The sequence below is a fragment of the Gopherus evgoodei genome, chromosome 2 (assembly GCF_007399415.2).
Source record: "Gopherus evgoodei ecotype Sinaloan lineage chromosome 2, rGopEvg1_v1.p, whole genome shotgun sequence".
NCBI classification, from domain to species: domain Eukaryota; kingdom Metazoa; phylum Chordata; order Testudines; family Testudinidae; genus Gopherus; species Gopherus evgoodei.
This window is the reverse complement of record NC_044323.1, coordinates 258677105-258690182: the sequence shown is the minus strand read 5'-3', so window position 1 is coordinate 258690182 and position 13078 is coordinate 258677105. Positions and strand designations below refer to the sequence as shown.

Here is a 13078-nt window from a genome sequence, read left to right as displayed (position 1 = left end):
GAGGCACAAAATGGGGGTAATTATAAGAGAATAACTTGCGGTACAGAACCCACAATAAATACACCTACCCTAAATTTTCTAAGTGGTGGTGTCAGGTCACAGTGAGATTGGATTGCAACTAATTTGGTGAGCACAAATATTTTAAACACATGGTAAAATTAACCAGATTAGGCAAGTAATAGTTCAGTAATTACCACGAAAAGTGGGAGGGGAAATAGGGTTGAGTAATCTTTAACAAAAGAAACTAGAATATATTCTGTTTATCTATTTAGGCATTTCTACTGAGTAGCTGCTTAAAAAAGATAATATCAGAACAGCTGATGAAGACAACCAAAGAAGACAAAGAAATGGTGAGCAAAGCGATCTATCTGCATCTCCTGGTGCCCAAGTATATGGCAGCTGGCCAGCAACTCTCACTTGTCTATGCTAAGGAATTTTTATGGGAATGAAATTTTCATTGCTGCTATCATCAATTCAGCTGCATCAGTGGCATCTGCAGTGTAGAAAAGGCTCTTGCAGCTTCCAATATTTTTACTGTAGATTGAATTGAACAAGGTGGGGGAAATGGCACAAAAAATATTGTGATCTGGATTTCAAAGATGACCTTTTGTCGTAATGGTGTTTAATGTTAGTCTTTCTCTATCCCCCTCTAGCTTTAGCTTTTATCACAAATGACAAAGCACACTTATCTTATAACTCTTATATGTCTTCTCTCACTTGCTGTATTCAGGTCCTGTCTGAATTTTTGTTTTCTGCTGAGACATTTTATTCACCACGTTTGCAGTGATCAATCTGAAATTTTGAAAATTCACACGGAGACAGAGAGGGCCTATTTTTTTAAAAGAGAGAAGTTTAGTAAACTTAAAAAGTAAAAAGGCTAATAGTCAAAGTTCCCTGTTGCTGTTGAATGGTTTTTTTTTAATTTAAAAAGGAACATATTTTATAGGTGTTAGATTTATTCATAATATTTGAAATTATTAATATGGGAAAGCACCAAACACCAATGTAACCAGAAATTCTTTTTATGAAATCTAAAGGCCAAATGGTAGTTTATGCAGATGCTATAAAGATGCCTAAAAGCCTAACTAATAAGCAAATTCCTACATCCAAACAGTAACAAAACATTTATAAGCATATGATTAAGATGCTTTCAAATGTGCTAAACCTAGGAGTGATTAGACCCATATTGGTTTGCTCAATGTGGTCAGGCAGGTACTGTATTAGCAATGAACCCTTTAAGAGTTTACTTTTTATACCCTCTAACAAACAAGTGATGTTATTGCCAATTACTGACTTCTGCTAAAAACAAATTTGAGACAGTTCACCCTTATTTCCAGTCTTAATCCAGATAAGATTTACAGCCTTCTTTCTTTCCAAGGCCTGTCCTTTCTTATCTTGTCCCCTCATTCCTTGCTTACTCACAGAACAATGGGAAGGTATAGGCTTGTTTCTTTTAAGACAGTTTGTCTTATTACTGGAGCTCTTTATTTTATTAGTTACTTTTGGAACCATACATCCTTCCCATAGTACAACTAATGCTACTTATTCTCATGGATTTCTTTTTCTTGCTGATTCTGTCCTTCTTTACAGCACATACATATATATATATCCGTGACCAAATTAATCTTTAATTTTATACTTACCCCACAATAGGTGTTTCTGTGGTGGTCTTAGCTATAGTGACTGAGGGTACGTCTACACTACGGGATTATTCTGATTTTACATAAATCGGTTTTGTAAAACAGATTGTATAAAGTCGAGTGCACGCAGCCACACTAAGCACATTAATTCGGTGGTGTGTGTCCATGTACCGAGGCTAGCGTCGATTTCTGGAGCGTTGCACTGTGAGTAGCTATCCCGTAGCTATCCCATAGTTCCCGCAGTCTCCCCCGCCCATTGGAATTCTGGGTTGAGATCCCAATACATGATGGTGCAAAAATAGTGTCGTGGGTGATTCTGAATAAATGTCGTCACTCATTCCTTTCTCCGTGAAAGCAACGGCAGACAATCATTTTGCGCCCTTTTCCTCTGGATTGCCCTGGCAAACGCCATAGCATGACAATCATGGAGTCTGTTTTGCCTTTTGTCACTGTCACCGTATATGTACTGGATGCCGCTGACAGAGGCGGTACTGCAGCGCTACACAGCAGCATTCATTTGCCTTTGCAAGATAGCAGAGAGGGTTATCAGTTGTTCTGTACTGTCTGCCATTCCATTGTAAATTGGCGATGAGATAATGGTTATCAGTCGTTCTGTACCATCTGCTGCTGTCATGGGTGCTCCTGGCTGAGGTCGGCCGGGGGCGCAAAGACAAAAATGGGAATGACCCCCCGGGTCATTCCCTCCTTTATGTTCTATCTAAAAATAGAGTCAGTCCTGCCTAGAATATGGGACAAGTGTGCTAGAGAACCAGTGTACTAGAGAGCACAGCCGCTCTGTGTCAGATCCCGCAGAAATGATGAGCTGCATGCCATTCTAGGGGGTGCCCCTGCAACAACCCCACCTGTTGCTTCCCTGCTCCCCCAACCCTCCTGCGCTACCGTTGCAGTGTTCCCCTCATTTGTGTGATGAAGTAATAAAGAATGCAGGAATAAGAAACACTGACTTGTTAATGAGATAAAATGAGGGGGAGGCAGCCTCCAGCTGCTATGATAGTCCAGGCAGGACATTAAACGGTGCGGAGGAGAGGAGCCCAGCATCCCGCTGCTATGATAGTCCAAGCAGTACAGAATCTTTTCTTTAGACATGAAAGGAGGGAGGCTGATGGAGCTCAGCCCCCAGTTGCTATGATGAAGATGGTTACCAGCCGTTCTGTACCATCTACTGGGAATGACCGGGAGTCATTCCTATTTTTACCCAGGCGCCCCCGGCCAACCTCACCTGAGGCCAGCCAGGAGCACTCACGGGCTGATAATGATGATGGATAGCAGTCATATTGTACCATCTGCCACCGGGGAGGGGAGGGGAGAGGGTGCTGCTGTTCAGTGCCGCAGTACTGCATCTACCAGCAGCATGCAGTAGACATAGGGTGACATATAAAAAAGTCAAGAAACGATTTTTTTGCCTTTTCTTTCACGGGAGTCGGAGGGTAAATTGATGAGCTATACCCTGAACAATGTGTTTCACCCTACAGGCATTTGGAGCTCAGCCAATAATGCAAATGCTTTTCGGAGACTGCGGGGACTGTGGGATAGCTGGAGTCCTCAGTACCCCCTCCCTCCCTCCATGAGCATCCATTTGATTCTTTGGCTTTCCGTTACGCTTGTCACGCAGCACTATGCTGAGTCCCTGCTGTGGCCTCTGTCTGGAGATTTTTTTCAAATGCTTTGGCATTTCGTCTTCTGGAACGGAGCTCTGATGGAACAGATTTGCCTCCCCATACAGCGATCAGATCCAGTATCTCCTTTACAGTCCATGCTGAAGGTCTTTTTGGATTTGGGACTGCTTTGCCACCTGTGCTGATCAGAACTCCACGCTGGGCAAACAGGAAATGAAATTCAAAAGTTCGCGGGGCTTTTCCTGTCTACCTGGCCAGTGCATCCAAGTTCAGATTGCTGTCCAGAGCGGTCACAATGGTGCACTGTGGGATACCGCCTGATGCCAATACTGTCAATTTGTGGCCACACTAACCCTAATCCGATATGGTAATACCGATTTCAGTGCTACTCCTCTCATCAGGGAGGAGTACAGAAACCGGTTTAAAGAGCCCTTTATATTGATATAAAGAGCCTCATTGTGTGGACGGGTGCAGCATTAAATCGGTTTAACGCTGCTAAAATCGGTATAAACGCGTAGTGTAGACCAGGCCTGAGTGCTAAATGTCAATACCTTTGCTAACATTCTGAAATTTGACAGTATTGTAGAACAGCTGTTATGTTCAGTTCTTTTTCTTTAAGAAGTGAAAGGAAGAGAATGCATGTGGGCTGCTGGATTAGTACTTGGATTATGATATCGCCATGCTCATTAAAGTGAACAGGAAGGCAACAAATGACTTCCATGTTCCATTTTAAGCAATTAATAAACGAACATTGGGTAAATGGAGCTGGAGACCAATTTGAAACTGATTTAATCTTTAAACCGTAAGTTATATGTAGTAGAGAGATGCTAACATTTTAAATGTGGCAATGATGGCTAATTTTCAGATGCTGCTGCTACTACTATTTAGTAGCTATAGTGATTTTGAACCGAATTAAGGACTTGTAAATAAATGAACTAATGCCCTCTTCCTGCTCCTATTGGATTAAATGGAAACTGGGCCAGGCCCAATGTGGTTTGTCTGTATACTTGTTTTCTTTGAGTTTACTGTGTTTTAAATTTCATTACTCTGTGTAGCTGATTGAGATGCCTGAATCTCTGAAGAGTAAAAAATCCAGCGTCCAACAAAGTCAGGTCAGTGAGTGAGTGTGACATACCAAGGTACAATCCAAACTGAGGCCAGGTCTGCGCTACAGACTTATATCGGTATAACTATGTTGCTCAGCGGTGTGAAAAAGCCACACCCTTGAGTGACATAGTTATACCGACCTAACCACCTGTGTAGACAGCACTATGGTGACAGGAGAGCGTCTCCCATCAACATAGCTCCCACCTCTTGGAGAGGTGGATTAACTCCGCCAACAAGAGAAGCTCTCGCGCAGGCATAGGAGCATCTTCCCTAAAGCGCTACAGCGAGCAGCACAGCTGCAGTGCTGTATGTGAAGACAAGCCTGCGTAGTTGTCATCCCTACCTAGGCGTGCCCATTATAGTGCCTTGCTGCTGTAGCCTCCAACCTGGACTGCTCACAAACAGCCTCCAGCATGTAAGTCACTCCCACCTCTAGCTGTGTGTTCTGCAGCCAGGTGGCCACACCTTTGCTCTTAGTAGCTATAGTTATGCTGCAGGGTGACCTGAACATATCCCCAGTCCGAGATCGTCCCTCCGAAATGTATGTCTTGTACTGCCCAGCCCTCTCCTGGATAGCACAAATATATTAAGTCTCTTAAGGAAATAATATGGCAGTTTATCATTTTAAATAGTTATCCAAACACTTCAATTTAAACACACTATATTAGATAAAATAAAACAATCTTATCAACTACAAAGAAATTTTAAGTGAGTATAAGTAATGAGGCATAAAAGTCAGAAATGATTATAAGAAAAATAATGAGAAACTGCTTATTGGTGCCTAATTTAACAAATTATATTAGATTCAAGCAAAGTTTGTCATCATATGCTCCAGCAAGATTACTGGTCAAACTCTCAGTTCAGGACCCTCCCTTCCTACCCAAGTCCAATGGCTGTTTTCCTTTGTCATCTTACATGCAACCAGACACACATGAGAGAGAAGGGGTGTTTGCCCCTTCTTTTTATAGTCATAGAATATCAAGGTTAGAAGGGACTTCAGGAGGTCATCTAGTCCAACCCCCTGCTCAAAGGGGGACCAATCCCCAGACAGATTTTTGCCCCAGATTCCTACATGGCCCTCTTTAGGATTGAACTCACAACCCTGGGTTTAGCAAGCCAATATTCAAACCACCGAGTTATCTCTCCATCCCCCACTTTGAGAAGTGTTTAAAGCTGGGAGCAAGGTGACAGGCAGTCTGTATGGAAGGAAACTCCATGCTCGTTCTTTGCTAAAATGGAGATTTTTGCCCTCCCCCCTCCACTTTTCCTGCCAAAGAATGACCACTTAGTAGGTAATGGTCTAGCAGCTTTGTTTACACCTGGCTGAGGCTTCAGCTTGCCCATTGTCTCTGAGGAACTGGTTTGGCCAAACCCCAGACTTATCTGGAAAACATATTTTTAGTCAGGATCTCAACTTATGTTTGTAACGTCACATATAACACTGCTACATGCATTTTGCCACATTATTGATGAGCAAATTGAGTTTTTAAATGATACTTCACAAGGCATACCTTGTACAAACAATAATGTAGGATGTGAATACAGGTATATTCTATCGAAATGAGAAATTGTGTAAATGAAACATTATTGCAAACAACTTTGCTTTTTAATGCTGTTTGAGCAGACAGTTGGGTTCTTTCCCTGGGCAGACTCCCATTGAGTTCAGTGGAAATTTAATTCAGAGCTAGACAAATATGGAAATTGAATCTTCTTTAAATAAAAATGCTAATTTGCTTTGATGGATTTAATGGCACCCCACACCACACTCATGTATTTGGGGGTGGGGGTGGGGTTTGGGTTTGGGTTTTATGCTTTTTGCAAATATTTGCATGAGTAGAAATTTTTTGTTTGCAAGAATGTTTGTGAAAAACAAAAGTTCACACTTGCCTATATGTGTGTATCCATTGGCAAATGTTTGTGCAAGTTATATACTCAAACAAGTATTTCACTAGGATTATTTGTTCACGTAGTATTGTTTCTGTTCTCTGATTGGATAACTCCCAATGAAGTAAAGAGAAGTCAAGAAAGTTTCAGTCACATAGAGCATATAACAAATTACAAGTAGCAATTGCTCAAAGCATCATTCATGGCTAATACTTCTTGAGTACCTGTTGGCTAAAATATGTTCACTTAAACCAATAGTTGAATAAGATCCAAACATAAAAGTTGAAAGGTAACAAATCTAAACTTAATAAAAAAGTCCTTTTTATACAATGCAAAGTTAACCTATGGAACCCATTGCCACATGATAATAAGACCAAGAGAAAAATTGATGTATAAGGGCTATAAACCAACCACTAAATGTGCTGAAATTAGGAAGTAATTTTCCTCCAGGAGCAAATTATTCAATGATTGTCTGTTGTGAGGTTTCTTGTCCCTTTCCTCCGAGGTATCTGGTAGTGGGCACTGTTAGAAACAGGTTACTGGACTAGAGGGACCAGTATTGCAATTCCTATGTAAAAATCCACATCTGTTTGCAGATAACTTGTCAATGGAGAAAGGGAACTAAATTGTCTGAATAGGTTGTTCACTGTCAATCGTTCACCTAATGCTTGTAATGATTGAAAAAGGACCCTAGAATTTGAGCCAGTAGCCTTGTCTGGTGCATCATTAGAAGTGAGAGTTTTTGCACTTCTTTTTCTCAGTTGTGTGGAATGGTCCATTTGAGAGACATCTCTTCTGATTCTAACATACTTCTCATACAACCTACTTTATTAGCATTGATAACATACATAGTAACATTTACTCCAGTACAGAGGTCCACACAAGACCCTGTGCAAAAGATTTAAATGAGGCTTAAGAGGTGCATATGATCTTGAGGGCTCTCTGTACTGCAGTGAATGTCACCCATAGTGAATTCTAAAAAGAAAACTGTTCACTTATGCTAGATCCAAGCACTTGCTTTAGCTGATTTTTATCTACAATATTAGCCTTTTTATTGAATCTTTACATGAGATGCTGATACTTTCTGTCTAGACTTCAAAATCCTTTCTCTAAGCTATAAAACCACCAGTGGGGTAAGTCTTCAGTCTTTATTTCTGGTTTTAAGAAACCAGATTTAATTTGCAGTGTAAATATTCTGTAATGTTAACAACCTGAGGGAGGAGGGAATTGATTGTTGGACAGTGCCCGTCTGTGGAATACACTGTTACATTATCAAAAATGCAGATAATAAAGATTTCATTTGATTCAATCTTATTCAGTTGAACCTCTTAAAACCTCCTACATATCTCAGTGGTAAGGTTCTTGAGGCCTCCCAACCCCACCCCCGTTGTTGAAGCCTTAATATCACTTAGTAAGATGCTTGAAAAGCCTTTCATAAAAATTACTCTTTCCCTAACAGGTTTTTTAAGTTAAAGAGAGAATTTCTTGGGCTGCCTCTATTTACTCTCACCACGACCATCTTGATCAAACACCTTGCTGATCTTCCTTCTAGCCCAGGCAGGGCTTAAACTCTCAGAGCATTTTCTGGAGCCCCAGGGTTTGAGGCTTCTGACCTGTGGATTTGAAAATATTTACCAGAGCTCCACTCCAGACAGCTCCAGCTGAATTTAACCCCTTTGCCCAGGAGGGATGGATGTTTAATGAACCACTCTGCCAGTGTTTACCCAAAGGAATCTCTAGAGAACTATTTCTGGGTATTTTTTGTCTACTCATGGGTACAAGAAATCTGACTTTCATTTTTCTTGCTGCCTCATGGGTGCTACTATTAGGCCACCAAGATAACCTATAAAGAGTCTCTGTTTTGTAGATTATCCAGTACAGCTATAAAAATTAATAGGAAGTTGAAGAATCATCCGCTAGATGGAAATAAAAACAATGGTTGACAGGCAGTATATAGGCAGTCCATAAGTACAGTGAGGCCATGTTATGGAATGTTCCAACATCTAGACAAGTTTAGAATGACTGAAGGTATATGTACACTACAAACCTAAGTCAGCCTATATTAAGTCAACTTACAGCTACCGCAGTAATTACTGCAGTGGTGCATGTCGACACTACTCTTCTTGGTTTGGGGGTGTGTCTCCTCAGCAGGAGCACTTCCGCCAACCTAAGAGAGGCAGTGTGGGAGCTGAGAGCCCGGTCCCTCAGCTCTGTTGGCAGCTGTCTGCCAGGAGCCTGGCAACCCCACTGGCTCATGGGCTCCCGACAGGCTGTCCCCCCCTCCCCTCCCCCCTTTCCCCACCGACAAGACCACCAATGGGAGGCACGCAATGTCTGTGTAGACACTGCATTGCCTGATTACACCGACATAAGCCTTACACCTCTTGTGGAAGTGGATTAATTATTTTGGTGTAGTAGGGCACTAAAATCGGTAGGAGGAAAGCTGTAGTGGGGACACTGACATAATTAGGTTGACATAAGCTGCCTTAATGTTGACCTAACTGTGGTGTAGACTAGCCCTGAGTCTTCGAGGAATCTCTGAAAAAGGGAACTGAGATAACTAATTTGTTACTGCTAGGTGAAGTTATAAACAGAATTTTGTACAGATGATAATGAAAATTAAGGTTGCCACAATTTATATAACATACATTTTTATACATTGCTTTAAACAATTCATTTAATGTGTAATTCAAGATTTCAGCTATTTGCAAGACACACAAAAGAAAAACCTATGCTCTAAATTCTCCAGATATAAACAGTAATCTACAAATACATATCACATTAGTGTAGAGGCAGGCTCATGTTAAATGCAAACTTAGACACTAGAGAAATTGGGTGACACTGTAGTGGGAGAGTTTGGGGTAGCATCTACCACCTGTTGGAAGAGGTCTCTTCTCCCAACTAAAAGCTTAAAACAATGATGGCTCTCTGAGGACAGAAGAGCAGAATGCAATGCATTCACAGTGGTTGGATATAAATAATTACCATATGTAGGCCCCAGTCTTGCAAACACTTGCCCACTGTGATGGATTCCCCAGGGTGCAACTTGGAACTGGGGTTCTGCAGAGCTGTCTGTCTTACCAATCTGAACTCCATCTCACACTGTGACGCTGTGACAAGCTGCAAACCCCTCCAGATCCTGCACTCACGCAGCCGTCCACAGGCAGGGACATACCCAGCTGAGTTACATGAATGCTTCTCCCAGCCACTCATGAACTAACAATAGAGAGGCTCTAGCCAACTCTCCCCAGCCTAGGAACCTAGAGCTGTACCGTTTTGCCTTGGTCAGAAGCCTGACCAGTGTAAGTTTATTCCCCAGTCCATTCCTCCCTCATTGTGGAGAGGATGGCATAAGCCCTTGTTCCTGAGAAGTTTTCCCTTGTACTTCAAGTAACACACTGTTTTAGGTAAATATATATAAAACAGATTTATTAACTACAGAAAGATAGATTTTAAGTGATTATAAATTGTAAGAATTCAGATCAAAGTTGGTTACATAAGAAATAAAAAGTAAAATCACAATCTGAGTTCTATATACTAGACAGGATTTGAATCAAGCAGGTTCTCACCCTGATAGACAATACAAGCTGGTCACAGATCTTCATACACAGGCTGGAAACTCCCTTCAACCTGGGACCACCTTCCCAGTTCAGTCTTTGTTCTCCGGATGTACTGCCAGGTGTTGAGTTGTGTGGGGAGTGAGGCCAAATGATGATGTCACTTCCCCCTTTTATAGCTTTGTCTAGCTTGCTGGAAAGATCCTTTGCTATGATGTGAGTCAAGCAACGTCCAATGTGTACGTGCTATCTCTGAGAGGTTTCCATTTTATACAGTTCCTGGGTAATCCTTGTGAGTGTGTGTATTCCTCTTAATGGGCCATCATCAGTTTCTGGCTGTACCATTGTTGTACCCGAAGGACTGGTTGTGCGTGTCTTCAACCTCACAACATATTTCAGTAACATACATATAGCAAAACTTCATAACTCCACATACGATGATAGCACATACAGTGTAACAGGATATTAATGTTCAACAGATTAAGACTTTTAAAAGATACCTCACAAAGCATACTTTTACAAAACATCATAATTATATCACCGTGGTAAATACGGGGGTTTCAGGGTGTTGCCTTGGGGTACAGAGTGTCACACCCACATCTCTAATTTAAAGCATGTGAGTATTCCCACTGACTTAACTTTAGTATGTAAGCAATTTTATTTAAGCACTTACTTGTAAGTATTTGCTGGATTGTGACATTATTATTCAGGCATAACACCAATAAAAAGCAGCCCCAAATGTCCCAATTTGTCCCATCATTAGAGCATTGAAATAAATATTACTAACATTACAGTTTCCTGCTCCAATAAGCAATTATCTGCCTCCTAAGTGCTGACCTAGAAGTGCCATCCATTGCATCAGTAAAATAGGATAATGTCTGCTAAACTTTTTTTAGTTGCATTAATGTTCATACTTATCGCTGAATGTCTGTTGGTTTTTTTGGTTACTGTGATTTGTGTGCTCGTACTGTATTTAACTGTGTATTTGTTTCTCTGCAGATAGCTCACTCTGGTTTTATACCAAGAAAAAGGATTTTGGTTAGACCAAATAAAGAGGATGGTGTTTTTGAGAAGATAAGAGAGGAAGATCTGTGATAGATTATTTAGAACTGCCTATAAAAATATGTTGCAAAGTATCAATTATATTAAAATAGTCTTCAATTTAACAATACCTTATACATTTTTCTAATTCCTTGACAATTATAACATTCTTGATCTTGTAGTTTTAAGATCCAGTTAACCACTCCCTGGAGTTAGAACTTGCTACAAATTTGAAGAAAAAGTGAAGACAGGGCAACATAAAAACATCTTGCATTTCTTATATATGTGTATTTTTATAACTGAAATTTAAAAAATTTTGAAATAGAAAACAGTCTACTGAAATGTTAGAGCTGGAGAATTTTATTTTGCAGTAAAATACAAAGTTTTAATTAGTTGAGGGCTGGTTTAAATATTGCAACAGTGGTTGAGTGCAGCTCAGTGTTGCTATCTCTGGATTATCTGGGAAGTCCACCCATTTCCCTTGGACACACACCTTACCATGATCATTTATGCTTTTACTTATCAAGGGCAGTGAGCCTACTACAATGCCCCTATGCTTCTAACTGAGCTTCACTTGATGCTGATCTGGAGACTGCAACAGTTGCTGAATGCAGCTTTTAATGTACTTCCTGGCATAAGAGATATACCTATCTCATAGTGGAAGGGACCCTGAAAGGTCACTGAGTCCAGCCCCCTGCCTTCCCTAGCAGGATCAAGTACTGATTTTGCCCCAGATCCCTAAGTGGCCCCCTCAAGGATTGAACTCACAACCCTGGGTTTAGCAGGCCAATGCACAAACCACTGAGCTATCCCCCCTTAAAGCTATTTCATATTACACTGAGATAACTATCGTGCATTAGCACGCTTGCTGTAACAAGCAAGGGAGTCAGTTATACCTATTAACCCACACAGTGGAATCTACATTGGCTGCTGATACGCCTAAGAACATATTTAAAGGTCTTAGGACTTGTCTACACAGGGAATTCATGGGGAAGTTAGTGCAATTAGGGTGTGAATTAGTGCAGTTAGAGTGTGAATTTAAAGCCCAATAGCTATTTTTCACTAGCTATTCTGGGTCTCTTTCCCTGTGTAGACAAGCCCTTAAGTGTTCATATATAAAGTCCTTCAAAATGTAATCTCTAAAATGATGAGTCCATGGCCAGCCGTTATGCTGAGGCTGTTCTTGGTCCCTAATTTCAGCCAGGACCAAGCTACAGGGAGAACTTTCTCTGTCGAGGCACCCTGGGTTGTAAGAACTACTGAGAGGGAGGTTCCTTGGCAGCCTCTAGGGAACACTACAAACCCTGCAAATTTCACCTGGCCAATCTTGACTAGTTTTTGATCCCCATATTTTGCACAAGCTGGTGGGGTGGATACTATGAGAACTGTCAGGAATCCTTCTGTGCCTGCTTGCAGGGTTCTGACTGAATGTGAAGTTGGGCTGGATGATTCTTCTGACCATGTGTTGTGTTTGTGCATGCTTTGTAGTATGGTGTGCAGATACCTTATGACAGACAAAAATACAGCATATTGTGCAGTTTATAGGTGATCTGCAAAATTTAAAGAATACCTTTCTGGAAGATGCTGAATGCCACAAAAAAGGCCCTCTCCTGCACAGGCTCTCCTGCAATTTCAGTGATAGGGCATACAGGATTGGCTCCAAAGAGCATTTCAGGATGTTAGTAACTTAAACTTACTCAGCATAGACTGGCATACAATCTCCTTAATGCAGTAAGGAAAATCCAATTGTTTTTAAATGTCTTGTTATACCTTTATACACAGAAAGCTGCCATTTAAAAAAACATGCAAATTGCTTCTCCCCTACAGGCAGCCTGCAAGCTCTAGCCTGGGTTTTTATGGCAGAGTAGCAGAAAGCATGTTTCATTGATGTCACATTGGGCAGAAGCTAGCAATCATAGGAGAAAGGTGTCTGGACTGAATGAATTTACAGAAGGAGGGGTGCTAGAGACAAGGTTAATAAGACAAAGTATCTCTTAAAACTTTTATTAGATATGTGACCTGGCTGGCTGTATCTTGAATTACTCTATATGTAAATTAGTCTTTCATGTGAACTATGTATTCAGCTGAATAGCAAAAGATGTAGAGAGACAAGCTGAAAGTGGTTGATCCATCATTTGACCTATCTCCTTCTCTCTTTAAAAGACAGGCATATCTGTGAGTGATCTGAGAAAGGAGCTGAGAGCCAAGAATG

At 41.0% G+C, this 13078-nt stretch overlaps 1 protein-coding gene across 6 annotated transcripts in view; it reads left to right on the top strand.

Annotated features, from left to right (window-relative positions):
- Positions 1-11108, top strand: part of SNX31 (sorting nexin 31) — a 71370-nt gene extending 60262 nt beyond the window's left edge. For 3 of the 6 annotated variants that reach the window (XM_030553589.1, XM_030553587.1, XM_030553592.1), the window contains 3 exons: positions 273-350; positions 4333-4389; positions 10825-11108. In XM_030553589.1, the coding sequence (XP_030409449.1) occupies positions 273-350; positions 4333-4389; positions 10825-10920 (231 nt within the window). In that variant the 3' untranslated portion in view covers positions 10921-11108. Of the gene's footprint in view, positions 1-272; positions 351-4332; positions 4390-10004 lie in introns of all 6 variants that reach the window. The other 3 variants (XR_003999188.1, XM_030553588.1, XM_030553590.1) reach the window with 3 other exon arrangements.
- Positions 11109-13078: the final 1970 nt, after the last annotated feature.